Here is a 14902-nt window from a genome sequence, read left to right as displayed (position 1 = left end):
ACCGGCGAGACTTGGCGGTGTGGGGAGCCGGCAGTGGCGGCTGTAGAGAAAGCAGGTTTCTGCTCCTTTAAAGGGCGCTGAACAGCGCTCCCGAAGGGAGGCGGATCTCCCTCCTTCCTCCCTTCCCTCCATCCCTCCCTTCTTCCCTCCCTCCCTCCCTCCTTCTCGCTCTCCCTCCTCCCTCGCTCCCTCCTTCCCTCCCTCCCCGCTTGCCGCCGCCGTCAGTGGTGCCCGGACGCCGGCTGCACCGCAGCCCGGGCTGTCCCCGGCGTCCTGCCACCGCCCTTCCTCCCCCGCCTCCGCCTTCCTCTCCCTCCCCGATTCCCCTTCCGCAACTCAAGGTAGGAGGATGTCCCGGGGTCTCCGGCTGGCCGCCACGGCCGGAGGGGTTGCATGCCAGTGAGGGGCTGCGGGGGGCCGGGGGTGGCGGGGGATGCACCGTGGCCGCGTTGTGCCGAGAGCTGCACACCACGATGGCTCTTGGCCAGGTGTCTCAGGGCAAAGGCGGGCGCTGAGCTGGCCGACCCGAGCGCTATTGCTGTCCGGGTCTGTCCCTCACTGTGGGGAAAACAGACCTGTCGGCTTCCTGTCATCCTTCCATCGCTGCTCCGCATCGTCAGAGCCGCCGCTGGCCCCACGCTGAAAGTGGAGGTGTGGGAAGAGGGAGCAAGAGGCCAGGGCAGCGCAGCCTCCCGATGCCCCTCGCCCGGTGCCCTCCCGGTAGCCCGGAACTCCCTCCCACAGCCGGAGCGTTGCTCCCAAGCCGGGCTCAGGGAGGCCGAACCGGCTGCATTGAGGATGTGCCCCCCGCTCTCATGGGGGAGCGGAGGTGACAACCGGGCTCTAACTTCGCTAGAGTTGTGGGTGGACAACAATCTCTACTTCCGTAAGGTCTCCTCCTGCCCCTACCCGGCCCCCATCGTACAGCGCAGACAGTCCCCCTTTCGGCTTATCGGCAGCCCTGTAATTTATTTCTGAACAAAATCAGCATTCTTTGGGTGAGCATCCATCGCTAAAGTAGCCAGGGCACTGACACTCTCTGGAAAGCAAGAAACATTCCTGCCTACGGAGTGCAGGCATGATAGCAAGAGCTTTGCATGCACTGAGAAAGAATGAATAGATCGTAATGGAAACCTCTCTTCACATTCTCCTTAGAAACTTTTGGGGGAGTACAGCAGGAAAAGCATAAAACACCATAATTTTCCTCCAAAAATCTTGCACAGCTTCCCCTGTCCCAAAGGAAGCTGAAGGGACCAAAGGCTGATCTGTAGATCATGTAAAAAATATTTGTTTTTGCTGCTTAAAACTTGCTAGGAAAGTGCATTGCTGTGATACTCAAAAGTGCCTGAACAAGAAAGTCTATTGCACACTCACTTCATTAATTAGAATACAAGTATTTCCACTAGCTAAAAATTAATTGCCATCTTAAAATGTCATTAATCATTGGCACAGCAGAAACTTGGTTGTAAATTTGGACTGAGATAACAACAAACAGAGAAGGACCTACGGGTTCTTTTCTATAGCTGGTGGGAGTGAAATGCCAGTGGGCCGCAATTTGTTTTAAATGATAATATCAACATTCATTTTAATAGTTTGGCAAATGTTTTAGAAGGGAGAACTGTGTTACTGCTTTGTCAGCAGAGCTGCATTACTTGATTCTAGAGATCTAGAGATGCTGGTCAGGTGTTGCAGTAAGCTGTGGCTCTCCTCACACCAGATTGCAACAGCAGGAGGACTGTGGTGGCATGTGAATCTGAAACGTTTGCAAGGATTTGCCGAAAAATGTCCAAGAAACATTTGGGGGCCCATATGTTAAACATACATTAAATTTATGGCAGCTGCTGTTGTGAGAGGTCAAAATAGTAGATAACGTGGTATAAAAACCTCACTATCTGTTCTTAGAGGCATAACTATGACCTGAAAAAAAAAAACAACTATTCCTTTCTAAAGTAATATGATAAAACTATACATCCCAGTAGGTGGCAGCTAGCTGGAACTGGGTTAACTTTTATAATGATAACAGCACGTAAAAATTAGATCTGATGGGGAAAGCTCCTGATATAGTAAGGTAATCAGAATCACATATCTCCCCTTTCCAAAAGAAACATTATATACATAATGTACACCATTTATACTTCACACAGAGCTAAAACTGTAGTAGGTTTTTATTACCCAGAAAAGATGTAAGGCCTCAGACTGTCTTTTCTTCTTTCCCTGTCTATAGCTGGATCACTATTTTTCATATCAGCTACACTTGAACAGAGTTCTGTATATTAAAGACGTCCTTGTGTATTGGAGATGTGTTACCACTATGTCTACAATAGATGACCAAACAAATCAAAACATATATCCAAGGAATTGTAGATTTCCCAGCTGATGATCACTGAAGTGTAGAGGGCAGTTTCATACAGACTTTAATATGAAAAGAGCTGTGTAACAGTGGTGACAAGATCCCAAAACAGAAGACCAGTTTATCTACCATGCCATTTTATTAGGGATTTCCAGACTTTGAATTGTACATCTCACAGGGAAAGAAATATTGAAGGCACTAAGGATAGTTACCTGCTTTCATGTTGAAATCAGTCTGCAGGATGCAAGAAGGTATCCTTTTCTTTTTCATGAAGAAGTGGAGCTAAAGTCCAAATAACAGAAAAGGAGTCTAGGGTGGGGAAGACTGAGGCTTTAGTCAATTATATAGTCTATTAATTGTCTTCAGTCACCAAATATTTAGTGAGGAGTTCTAAACATCTGAGATCTTGTAAGATTTAGTTTTGTATGTAAGGGACTTGTATTCTTGAGAAAATATTTCTGGGTTAACTACGACTTTTCCTCAAGGTGGGAGCTAGGGTTTGAAGGAAGGGGGAGGAATATTAATACAGAGCATTAGGCGATGTCTGCTAGTAGATAAGGAGAACATAGGTACTTCTGAACCCATAAGATGCCATAAAATAGCTGGCTAGCTAACATAATAGAGGGAATAATATATATATCTTTAAAGAAGCCGATAACAGATTTTAATTTCCTTTCCACACTGTGAAATGACTGGAAAGGGTAAAAAACCCCAGGCGTTTTGACACCTGAAGCGGGGGGGCGGGGAGGGGAGAGAGGACGGGAGCGCTGTCCACGGTGCTGAAGGGGCCGCCCGGGGCCGCTCCGGGCGCTGTCCGCGGTGCTGAGGCCGCTGCCGGCGGCGGCGGAGGGGGCTGGCGCGGGGGAAAGGAAACTCGGTGTGAGCCTCAGGCGTCAGACCAGGGGCTGCAGCGTGGGCTGCTGAGTGTTTAATAGTAGCAGGAATTAACCACAAGTAGTTTTATGATTCCAGTTCTAAACGCCTCCGTGAGTTAGGTGCTCTGTTGGGCTGAGATTACAGGTAGCTGTATTATTTTTTTTTTCAAGAGACCTTAGAAAATCTAACTGGTAACAAGAGTCACTTTGTCCAAAGTTTATGTATTGTTTAATGTGCTAAACTTGACGACGAATATTATATTTTCAAAACTTTTCACCAAAACAAAATTAAACAAACAAACAAACAAATAAATAAATCTTGTTAGACTGCAAGCTGCACCTTAGTGTATCTAAAACGTATCTAAATAATATCCTTTATTTCAGCAACACCAGGGAGGAAGACAATGAACTTTCACAGTGTTCACGTGGGTTGGTTTTATTTCTCCTTGGACTATGAAAAAATAGAAACGAGTAGAAGAGAATAAATGAAATAGTAAATAGAAGAAAAAGCATCTCTCTGCATTTTTTACTGGGAGATATTCTAAGTGTGAACTGAAGGAGTCGCTAGATATCCTTGCTTTTAACACTAGGTGTTCTTTTTAAAGTGCTCCAATAGTCAAATCGTCTGATTGAATTCCCTGCTAGACTGCAGAGCTAGCCATTCATGATACTTATTTTTGACACTGCAGTTATACCTCCATCTTAAGGAAAAAAAATCAATGATGTTTAATAATCCTCTCACAGGCTGTACATTTCTTTTCATCAGCATTTTACAGTGTTTTAAGTAAAAGTGTGCAGAGGAAATCAGTAAGGCAAAATGATAAAAAGTTACTGAGAATTGCTAACACGTCTAGGGGTACAGAGTGCAAACACTACAAGTTATAATCCTAATGCTGCTGTTACTTATTTACAGGTCTACAACACACAGATGTTAATTAAGAATAAACTGTAACTCACCTCTGCCATGCTCTGCTTCTGATAGATTTCACAGAGTGTTCTCATTAGCTTGGCATCATTGGTATTTACTTCTGTAAAGTCAGGTTTATTCTATGTTATTCTGTATGTATCTGTGGGGAAAGTCTCCTAGTGATATTTTCTTTATTAATGAAAAGCAAAGGAGGGAGATAAAGGACACAAAAGATGTCTGTAGGTGGAATGTAGAAAAAAATTAATTCATTTTCCTGATGGGAAATACAGGAATTATATTTCAGTATTTGTAGTAAAGCTCAAGCAGGTTCAGCAAATCCTGACTCAGATTGCAAAGTCTGGCAGTCCTGGTTTAATGTATTTAAGTGGATGCACACACACAATTAATTGCATTTCCAAGGAAAATCTAAAATAGTCCACAGAATGGGTTTATCTTCTTTGGAACACCGGGTCAAAAACCAAAAATCCATAGCTGCATTTCCATATATAAACTCAGTATCCCATTATCAAATTGGGAAATGCTGCTGTTCTCACTGAGGACAGCAAAATGACAAACTACGTAGATCATAGTACAGGGAGGAACAGCAACATTTCCATAATACTAGAGTGAAAGGAAAGCAGAGTGCAAAATAAGAGAGTGACAGAATAAAGTGAAAATCATAAACTAGTAAATCTCCTAGTTACTGTCTTTTAAGCAACACTGTAATTTCAAGCAAGTTTAGCGAAACAGGTCTGTGCATTCAACAAGGTTGTTCCAGTGCTGCCGGTTCCTGTTACCTTGCAAAAGCAGCCTGGTGCTCCGTTATCACTGAGTCCGGAGCAAGTTCCTAGGGACAGTCAGTACACAAACCATAGTATTTATCCTACTCCATGCATTAAAATTAGTTACAGTTAATGACTGTCATTTTTTTTTTCTTTCCCAAACCTGAACGTTACTCTGATAACCTGCATGACTTTGTTGTCAGCCTTCTCTTTCACAACTCTAAAGCTAAGTGATCTCGACCCAAGCACTCAGCTATTGAAATACAGGAATTGATTTTCACAAAACCGATTCCCTTCTCCCTTCTAGCAGCACTCCCCCCCCGCTCCCCCCTCCCCCGCCCCTTATAGCTATTGTTCAGAACAACTGAATAACTAATAACAATAAGAAGCATGTAAATATAACCGAGCTGTGTTTTTTGGTTTTTTTTTTTTTTTTTTGGTTTTTTTTTTTTTTCTCCAACAAAGCTGGGCGATCAGATCGGTTGCATAATAGAAATTGGGAAGGCTGTCTGGCAGGCAGCCTTAAGCAGAGAAGAGCTATCTCAATTTCTCTCACTTAATCTTGGCTTCGCGTCAGAAGCTGTGCAGCAGTGCAGTAGAATGGGAGCACGGCAAAAGCTTCGCCAGTGAAACGGCGGGCGCTCGCTATGTGGCGGTACCTCAGCGATCTCTCGAGCTGGATTACCTATTGATTTTCCTCCTTTCTCGCCTCCCAGGTTTACTCGGCTGGACACTGTGTGTGTTTGGATTTCTCAAGGATTCTCCCCCGACTAACATGGATGTCCCACCATTCCTTGCAGTTGAAGGTTGCTCCTTGGCGCAGTGAATGAAGAACATGCAGGGATTGCTAATGGGTTTGGGAAGCGTAGATTCTCTGCTCTGTCTGTGACCATGCCGTGATCGTGTCTGAGGGCCATCAGTTTACGTATCCTCATTCTCACCCTACCGGGAAACCTGACGGCTTAGAAGGGGGAAGTAAGGCAGCGCGTGTGTGCATAGAAACATCATGAAGATTATTTCCCATATTGTAACTAATTCAGTCTTCAGATGCACCATTAGACTCCTTCTTTGCTTACTGTGGATTGGATATTCTCAAGGAACCACACATGTATTAAGATTTGGTAAGATTTCCCGACACTTTTTTTCATTGTGTGTTTCAGCCTGAATGTGATATGCGGAGGATTGACTCAGAAGGGGATGCTGGGGGAGAGCTGGGACGTGCTGCCGGAGTCGGGCAGCGAAGTCCCTCTTTATTTTGCATCCGGAGGGATGAATTGCTGTGTGATTTTTTTTCTATCGCTGCTGTTCATTGTAGCCGTAGTAACGGCACGGTGGTGATGATAATTATAATAACAATAGAAAAAAGACTGGCAAACGTGGTTGCCTAAGGCTCTGCGCAGCTTGTGTGGCTTCCTCGTAATTGTTTCCATTGTTTTGCTTTATTGTTTCCATAGTAGAGGAAAGCATGGCTAATACGGTGATTGATCAGTTGAAAACCTGCCAAGTAGTTGTTAAGTTTCGGCCGCCCGTCTCTGATCCCCCCGAGCCGATCCCGGGCGGGAGTAACGCTGTGATTTGAGACCTTTGGGCTGATCTCCCTTTAAGTGTCTGTCTGTTTGCTTGACACTTGAGTGGCGTTTAGGGTTAGAGAAGAGATGATTTATGTCTTGAGCGGCGCTCGGGGAAGAGCCTTTGCAGTATCTTTCAAAAGCACAGCTTTTCTATGCGAGGAAAGTTGCAGGAGTTCCTCCCTCTCCCGGGGAAAAAAAAAAAAAAAAAAAAAAAAAAAAAAGATCAGAATGACATTTCAAGAATAGAGAGGGTTTAAAGGGTGTCCCAGCTGGACCAGGGCACTAACCTTAAGAGCTCTGCCTGTGCCAGCGCGCATGTTCGTGCGTCTAAGCAAGCGAGGCAAAAATTCCAGGCGCAGCACCCCATACAGAAGTTTTGCAGTGAGGAAAGGCAGGACGGAAAGTTCGGAAAGCAGGTCCGAAGGGGTCTGTGCGGCCGAGGATGTCCTTCGGTGGTAGTCTGGGGCGAAATAGGATGGGAGCCCCGCATCAGCATCTTCCTGGTCGCCCGGGTACCGCGGGCGAGCCTCGGCAGGGGGCGGCCAGGAAGGGACAGGCTGACAATTGCTCCCCCATACAAGCAGCATCCTCTGTGCCTGCCGACAGCATGGGTGGACGGAGGAAGAGTGGATCTCCCGCATTCCCGGTGTCCGCGATAAACTGTGGCAGGCGCTGCATCTATTTCTGTGGGGCACAGAAATCTCTTGCCTTTGCCTGGGAATAATGCCTTGGTTTGTATCTATTTTAATTTAAATCAGCACCCCCGCATACAGTTTTATATGGAGGGGAAGGTGAGTAATGATTAAAAAGTCACCAGGCTGTTACCAATCTGAATTCCTAGCAGCACGTTTTTTCTGCTTCCATCTGGTCTAAAGGTGGTGCTTATGGCACGTTGCTCTTAGCAACCGTCCTCAGGAATGCCTGTTTCTTTGGACATGGCTAAAAGGGCCCGTATATCATTGTGGGGGTCTATTTTACAATCAGTCTGATCCATAATCATCGCCGTGAATTTAGTGCTAGGATGCCTGTAATGTGGCACTGGCCGGCTGTCTGTCTTTCCACGGGTGCCGAGAATCTGTCTCTAGGAGCCTGAGTTATTTTCAGGTATAGCAATGTAAACAAACATATTCCAGGTCACAGCACTAGCAAGAGGTGGACTTTCCTTCTTTAGAGCGGCATTCCTTCAGAACTGTTAGTCCGGTGTACCTCTAGAGACAGCTCTAGAGAGTAGCGCCTTGGCAAGCGTCAGAGCAATAAATAATCACCAGGCTGAAAGGTGATGCAGCGGGTCTCTCTTACCCAGTGACATGGTGGTGCATGTGTATGTTTTACTGGGCTAACTTCCCTTCCCAGCTGCCTTCTGGTCACACAGCTGGCCAACGAGTTGTGCTCACTCCTCTGTTTGTAGCAGCGAAGTAGAAACCAGTTTCTGCATCTCTGCCTGCTTTTCCCTGTCTTTGAAAAGAATTGTCGCCAAACCATCACTGAACATTAAAAGTAGGTAGGGAGCAGTTGGTAAGTTTATTTTGTTGTGGAGAATGTTAGATGTGAAAAGAGCAGGAAGACTTTTGCCTTGCTTATCCGGGCCTGTTGCACATTTCTGTTTTAAAGGAGTCTGGATTTAGCTTAGTCCAGGCTAACTCACTCTGTCTGTGACCACGAGAGAACTTCCACGTCTTCTCTAAAAGCTCACATCTCTGTCTCTGCGTAGGGCTTAGCAGGGTGGAGGGAGGGTGCAGGGATTGAGCTGTGGAAAAGCTTTGGTTATTTCTGAGGGGGAATTCCCCACCGCCTCCTCTGGGTTCCCGTGCTATCAGTCCCTTTGGGATGTCCTTGCGACCAGGAGGACGGGAGTCCTTCCCGAGGAGAAGCGAGATCTGAGGAGATTCCCTCCAGAAGGCAGTCTGCCAGCCCCCGCTCTTCTTCCTCAGCCAGCAGTGCTATGGCAACAGGGGAGAGCTTGAAGCCTGCCAGAGCTGCAGCCCCCTCATTCCTCCTGTGCAAATTAGCCACCATGGATTCGCATTGTCCTTCCCACGGCTCCTCTCATTGTTGGGACTAGCCAGCATGTCCTTTCTCTCCCTCCCTCTCTCTCTAAAGCTATCTTCTAGCAGCCACACAGGAAAGTCGAACCGCCTGAGTTATTTGTCAGATTCGGGAGGTTATTTCTATATTATAAGGTCTATACCTTATGGAGCAAACACGGAGAGAGGCTGGTGTGATGGCACCGTTCCCTCCCCAGCGACACTTGCTTAGGCATCTGGACACCTGCCCGTTGCAGCTGCTGGAGTCGGGCGACGTGGTATTCGGGCATACACCAGGCGCCCTTCCTGAATGCCACATTGCTTCATGGGCCATGCGACCAAGCTCCCTCCCTTGCCCTTTCGGAACAGTTTCCCACAAGCGAGCCCAGGGAAAGCTGAAGGTGAGGTTTTCTATATGGGTACTCGAGGGTGTCAGATGGGAACAGCCCTAAATCACTGATGCGGATAAAAGGATAAATCCCACCTTGACGAGGGAGAAAAGCAGCAGCAATATTTGTCTCTCCGCTGTGCTAAGTGTGATGGAAACCTTTTCCTTATCACTTGGCACCGAACAAAAGCCAAAATACGTGATCACCGGCACATCCTCTACGTTATCGGGGATCACATTTCTCAGCTTTCCGATTCACTGCCCCTGTGTAAACTCAGACCCATGGCAGCGGCTCCCAAGAAATTCCAGGGAACTCGGTGGATCCAGAGCCCAGCCGATCGCCTCTCTGCCCACGACGTGGGACAGGGCACGTCGGGCTGCTTTTCTTAGGTCTGCCTTTACCCCCTGAAGGCATCTCAACCTTGTCCCCGAAATGCTGAATTCACAAGCCCATTAAGAGCTGTCAAACACCTGTAATTTCTCACCTGTGTTTTCAGAAACCCACCCCTTGTCTTGCCCAAGGCAGCAAGAGCCTGGGTTATTTAAACCCCATTTTCCCCTCACCTACTACTACTATATGGAGCTTGATTGTCAGTGCTTTGAAGTCTGGAGCCCTCTAAAATGCCCTTTTTTAAATTTAAACTGCCCGTTTCCGGCCTTGTCTCTACTGCTGTGAGCAGTTCGTCTTTCCTACAGCAAATGTGTGAAGAGAGACCTGTGACGGGAAGGTGAAAGCGGTTTGGCCACTGTATTTGCTCTCATTATTCCTGGAAATGTGGTGGAAGACTGAAGATCTTCACTGCAGGGTGCTCACTTACCTGATAAGTTTTAACCCACTTTGTGTGATGTTTTATTTTCTTCAGGACATTCAGGAAGGGTAAAGACAAGTAGAGGCATATATCTGTAGTTTCGACTTTTTGGTGCTTTGGAGTTGCCTGACTTGAAGCAGGTGAGAGAGGGAGCTGAATGTTTTGTGTTACAATGAGCTACAAAGGAAGGGTGTGTGCGCGCATGTGGCTTTTTCCAGCTTAAAAGCAAAAGAAAGTCGAGAGAGAGATAGGAAAAACTTTTCAAAGGAAAAAGGAAGAGTTTTGAACTCTCACCAGAAGCATTTCTTACTAGTGACTATTTTTAAAATATTTATTTTTCCTAAAAAATACTACACCAAGTCCTCATGAAGGCTAGCGCTTTCCTATTACCCTACATAAAGTATTAATCATAGCAAATCAAATATTATAAAATCATGTACTCTTTGTGATTTAGGAAAAATCTCCCTCATTTTTCAACTCCTTTTTGGGAACCCCCAGAGGGGAATTGCTAGACGTTTGAGTCTTCCTCTGTGAAGATTTGGTATGGCTTTCATTTGACATGACACTTCTTAGTTGAGCTCCTTTGTCTCAAACAGATTGAGTTTATCTCCATATAATTGTTTTTAGGAGCTGGAGTGTGGCAAAACCAGAGAAGAGGTTGGCTCACTGCGTCCACTGCCTGTGGAGGCGACAGTGGGTGTCAAAACACATGGTTCTGGGATTCAGGAGACCATTTTAAAATTGTAGCAATTAAAACCAGCGAAGTCATGGCATAGCAGTGGGAACTAGCTCTGTGCAGATGTGTATGAGACAGGAGGTCAAATGGAAAAATGCCTGCTGGGTAATCGAGTGGAGTTTTCTTAAGGGAGTTGCATTAACCCGCCTGGATGTGTACTTTCTTTCCCTTGGATTTTGCATTGACATTCTTTTAGTGGGAGGAGGTAAGGTTTCTGCCTCTATTTGAGAGAAAGAAAAAAAATGTACACATCTTGTTTGAGTAGGGAAGGCAGTCTGCCTTTAGATTAAGAGTGTGATGAAAATCTGCAAGCCAAACTCTCATGGCAGCCCTCGGGGGTCCGTGTCTTGGCAAGTCCAGCATTCAATGCCAATCAAAAATTTACTGCCAAGGAGAAGAATCTTTCAATATCTGTTAACATCCTCACGAAGATGCATTCAAAATCAGTCTTACAAACAACAAGAGGAATCTTTGAAAGAAGAATAAGGTTAAGAGCCTCGGGAAGGCAGCAAGGAGTTGAGAAGCATTGTTATTGACTGGTCTAGATTAAACAGCACAGAGGAAGATTTCAATTTGATAACGTCACAACCCTTCCTGTTTTTCTTTGCTGTTTCTGCTGACAATTTTGTAAGGTAATTAAATTGGCTGATTGAAGTCACAGTGGTCATGGGGCGATAAAGACCGTTTGGATTTAATGGAATTTAGAAACAACGGTGCACTGCACACAACTCTTACAGAACGAGAATTTTAATGACTCATTCAGGGTGCTGACTACATAGAACGTCCTGGACGAGTTTAATTGAAAGGGCAAAGCTGATTAGCTGTATACAGTCTTTATTGCACTAGATAGGGGAATTAGACTTATCCTTTTAAAATACTCATTATTGCATTATCAAGATTTAGTGTAGGTTAAGAAAGCTTTCATCCGTGTAGGCTTTCTGGAATATCCCCAGATCCTTTCACCCCGTGTTTGGAACACCAATAGTCTCGTAAAATGATTTTCACACAATTTCCTGATAGCTTGTATTCTTACTGATTGCTTATTCTTACCTGATAGCTTCTTACTGACTGCTACTTGTTCTTTGAAGAGATGCAATGTTCAAGTAATGCCTCCAGTTTAAATGTGCTTGCTAAAAGAAATGGTTTCTGCCACCAGAGATAAAAAAAACTAGAGAAAAGGAGATTTTTCTAAACTCAAATACTAGAATATAATTTTATTAGTTTAGTTTTAGGGTTTTTTCCCCCCATTTATTTATGTATTTATTTTATACCAGAGAAAATCCCCTCAATTTAGGGAAAAAAGCAAACCAAACATTTTGTAGTCATTGTAAATAAAGCAGATCTTTGTACCCTACTTAATGTATTTACCTTGTCTGTTTCTGAGTTTTAACCTTCATCCTCTTTAATCTCTTTCAGAGGAACAATTACTACTAGAAGGTATGTCAATAATGCAAAAGAGAAAATAGAGGGTGCCTTATTTCCATACTCCCCAATCTGCAAGGCAAATTAATTTTTCCTGAATAAGCTTTTTATAGTGTTATGCTGTAATGTATATTGGAAGATTAGATTAAACAGCCTGATAACGTAATGACATAATGTTTCATTATGCTGTCACATCTGAACTGGAACATGGAGAATCAAAAATCACTGTCATATTAATACTTATAATTTTGTGCAAGTTCCGTGCCATCCATGCTGTGTTCCCCCCTTTCTTCTCCTCACTCCTGCCCCATTTCTCCCCTGAATCCTTTGGCTCCTTTGTTATAAAATAATACATGTGTTGGGCACCTTCAATTTAAACAGCCAAAGCTCTCAGTAATGCAAAGAATACAGAGCAAACACACAATGATCATTATTCCAATACTGGAGCTCAGCCAGATTTGGATAAAGCAGGTGTTATAGTAATGCTATGTAAAACACTTAGCAAACTCAAAACTAATCTAAATTTCATTTAAAAGTACTTCTTAATGAATTAAAACCACCATGCTTTTTTACCTTTAGGCAAAAAATAGAAGTGGCAAATGGGTGCAAATGCTCAAGTTCAAATGCTCAAGTCAAGACTGCTCTTTTTGCATTGCTGCACTTGCATCAAAATTTGCAAGTGACTTGGATCAGTCATGGATCAGTCATGATTCAGATTTCCTTGAACATTATTCTTCTAGTTCAAAATGCTACTGAAACACAGTAATTCATCTCAGAATGTGTTTGGTATGTTGCTTTGAAATGAAATACACATTTTTAGGTAACAGATTTTTTAAAGTGTTTCCATTTCCAGGTGTTTTTGCCTGGGGCACAGAAAAAGATGTTCCCTACTGGTATTGTGAGTGGAGGCTACAGTAGGAGTAGTTCAAAGCACAGCTACACTGTAGTGTTTAGATCACAAAGTTTGTTCTTAGTTCACAGTAAACTGAATGTGTGTTATATTATATTAGTATTTTCACTCACAGACTCTTTAAAACCGATTTTTTTCAAAAAAACAGTTATTTGGATTTTAAGTCAATGGATCTAGGAATGTTGAAAGTGTCTGTCAGTCTTCAATCATGAAAAAAACTTCTTTGTTAGAATCATTAATTCCTGTATAAGGCTTCATAACTGACAGAAGAACAGTCCAGGGAGAGCTTTCCTACTTTGCTGTCAGGAACTGTTGCTTCAGAGACTTGATGTCCTTTTAAATTCAAATTATGATTACTTTTTCCCCCCTCTTCTTTTCTTTTACCTTTATATTTTACTGCATGTGTCTGTTTACTAATTTGAAAACATTCTATCTGATTTCAGTATGTATAGCTAAAGGTTAGCATCATATATTTAAAGACAAATGAAAAAACGTGGTTTCATGGATAAGCAGAATAATTTTGAAAGAAACATATTTGTTTGGTTGTTTTTTATTACTTTTTGTACCTTGCTCCTGTATTTGATCCTTTCCTTGTGCTTTGTCTTTTTCCTTATTTATTTTGAAATAGTGAAATGGAAAGTGATTACTTAGAGGAAAGAGGCATGTATATTTGAATATGTTTTTTTTTTTTTTCCTTCTTGGAAAATCTTTGTTTTTCTAACTTTCTGGGGAAAAGTAAAAAAATCTCGAAGTCCTCATTTCTGTCTTGAAACTAAACTCCCAGTCTAAGCCATGCCTTAGGGCTCCTCTGCAGCATTTGGAGAGTGAAAGAGGCAGAAGGATTAGACAAGGTTGACTTAAGCTGGATAACTCTTGGATGGCTTAAGTTAGGCTAGATGAACCATGTCTCTCATGGAATCAGCAATATGGGAAAGTCAAAGTGGATTGAGTGGGTTTTTTTTGTTTTCTCCCCCGGCTTTAGTGTCTATCATGACATACTGAGCTAATTTTTTTCAGATGGACATTTAAAAGGGAAGATTGATATATGAATGGGTCATCAGTTTATTCCTGACATGAAAATACAAAAATGCTGAATCAGAGACCGCTCACTCATTCTGCTAAAAACCTGCCAGCAAGTGGGTGGTGCTTGTTTTCACAATAGATAATCATAGTTAGTCCTTTAAATAAGGAGTTGTTTATGAACACATATCTTTAACTGATTACTTTACAGAAATTTATTGAATAAAGCTTATCAAGCTTGCCTCAAAAGCTGCAGAAATATTTCACTCTGAAAAACTGTGCTGTCTTCATATGTAGTTTTTTATGTATGTCCAGTGCAATATTTCAAGTTGTTACATTTCTCTGAATATAGAAATAGCTATTACTTTAAAATGTTTTTTGTCCTAAGCTAATTGATACTGAATGTAAAAAAATTTTCTTAAAAATAAAGCATATACATGATTAGGTAATTATCTGGGTAAATTTATTAAAGATTAGTTTATTGAACTTGCCATCCATTTGGGCTTTGTCCTTCCCTAGGAGCTAAATATATACCAGCTATTTCAATCAGCTCAAGAGCTAAACATATGTCAGCTATATCAATCAACTCACATTTATACTGTTACTTAGAAGTTGCACAATTAGGACATGATTTACCAAAGAGTCCATAATTAAAATAATTACACTAGTAAGCATGAAACATTTATAAGACAATCTGAGTCTCATAGCTCACAATTGTAAAATTTGACTTTCACTTTTTCTAAGCATGTAAGCAAATATTTTCAGTCCTGCCCTAACTGTTCACGTTGCAAAACTTTGATGAAACCAGTTATTTTACTTGGAAACCAATTAATTTTATTTTTACCTATATTTTTAGTGTGAGTGCTCAATCATCAGTCAATGCCAAATACTGAGATTGTCAGAGATGTACAGTCCTTGAGAGTTGAGTGCAAAGTTGACTTATGATAGTGTGTTTTTATCTTTACACCATTGATGAGAGGAAATTATGTAAAGTTTCTCATATGTAGTGATTCAAAACAACAATTTATGGATCAAATATTGGAAAAAGATAACTTCTTGTATGCCTGGGGTCTGATTGTCCTCTTAATTTTCTATTCTGTTCAGTGCC

At 42.8% G+C, this 14902-nt stretch overlaps 1 protein-coding gene across 1 annotated transcript in view; it reads left to right on the top strand.

Annotated features, from left to right (window-relative positions):
- The first annotated feature begins 287 nt into the window (after positions 1-287).
- GRIK2 (glutamate ionotropic receptor kainate type subunit 2) overlaps positions 288-14902 on the top strand; it is a 358915-nt gene continuing 344300 nt past the window's right edge. Inside the window, exons 1-2 of the mRNA XM_053937989.1 lie at positions 288-341; positions 5631-6035. Of these exons, the coding sequence (XP_053793964.1) occupies positions 5921-6035 (115 nt within the window). The 5' untranslated portion in view covers positions 288-341; positions 5631-5920. The remainder of the gene's footprint in view (positions 342-5630; positions 6036-14902) is intronic.

The sequence above is a fragment of the Vidua chalybeata genome, chromosome 3 (assembly GCF_026979565.1).
Source record: "Vidua chalybeata isolate OUT-0048 chromosome 3, bVidCha1 merged haplotype, whole genome shotgun sequence".
Lineage (NCBI taxonomy): Eukaryota > Metazoa > Chordata > Aves > Passeriformes > Viduidae > Vidua > Vidua chalybeata.
Note: the sequence above shows the minus strand (reverse complement) of the source record. Positions and strands in the feature narration are given on the sequence as shown.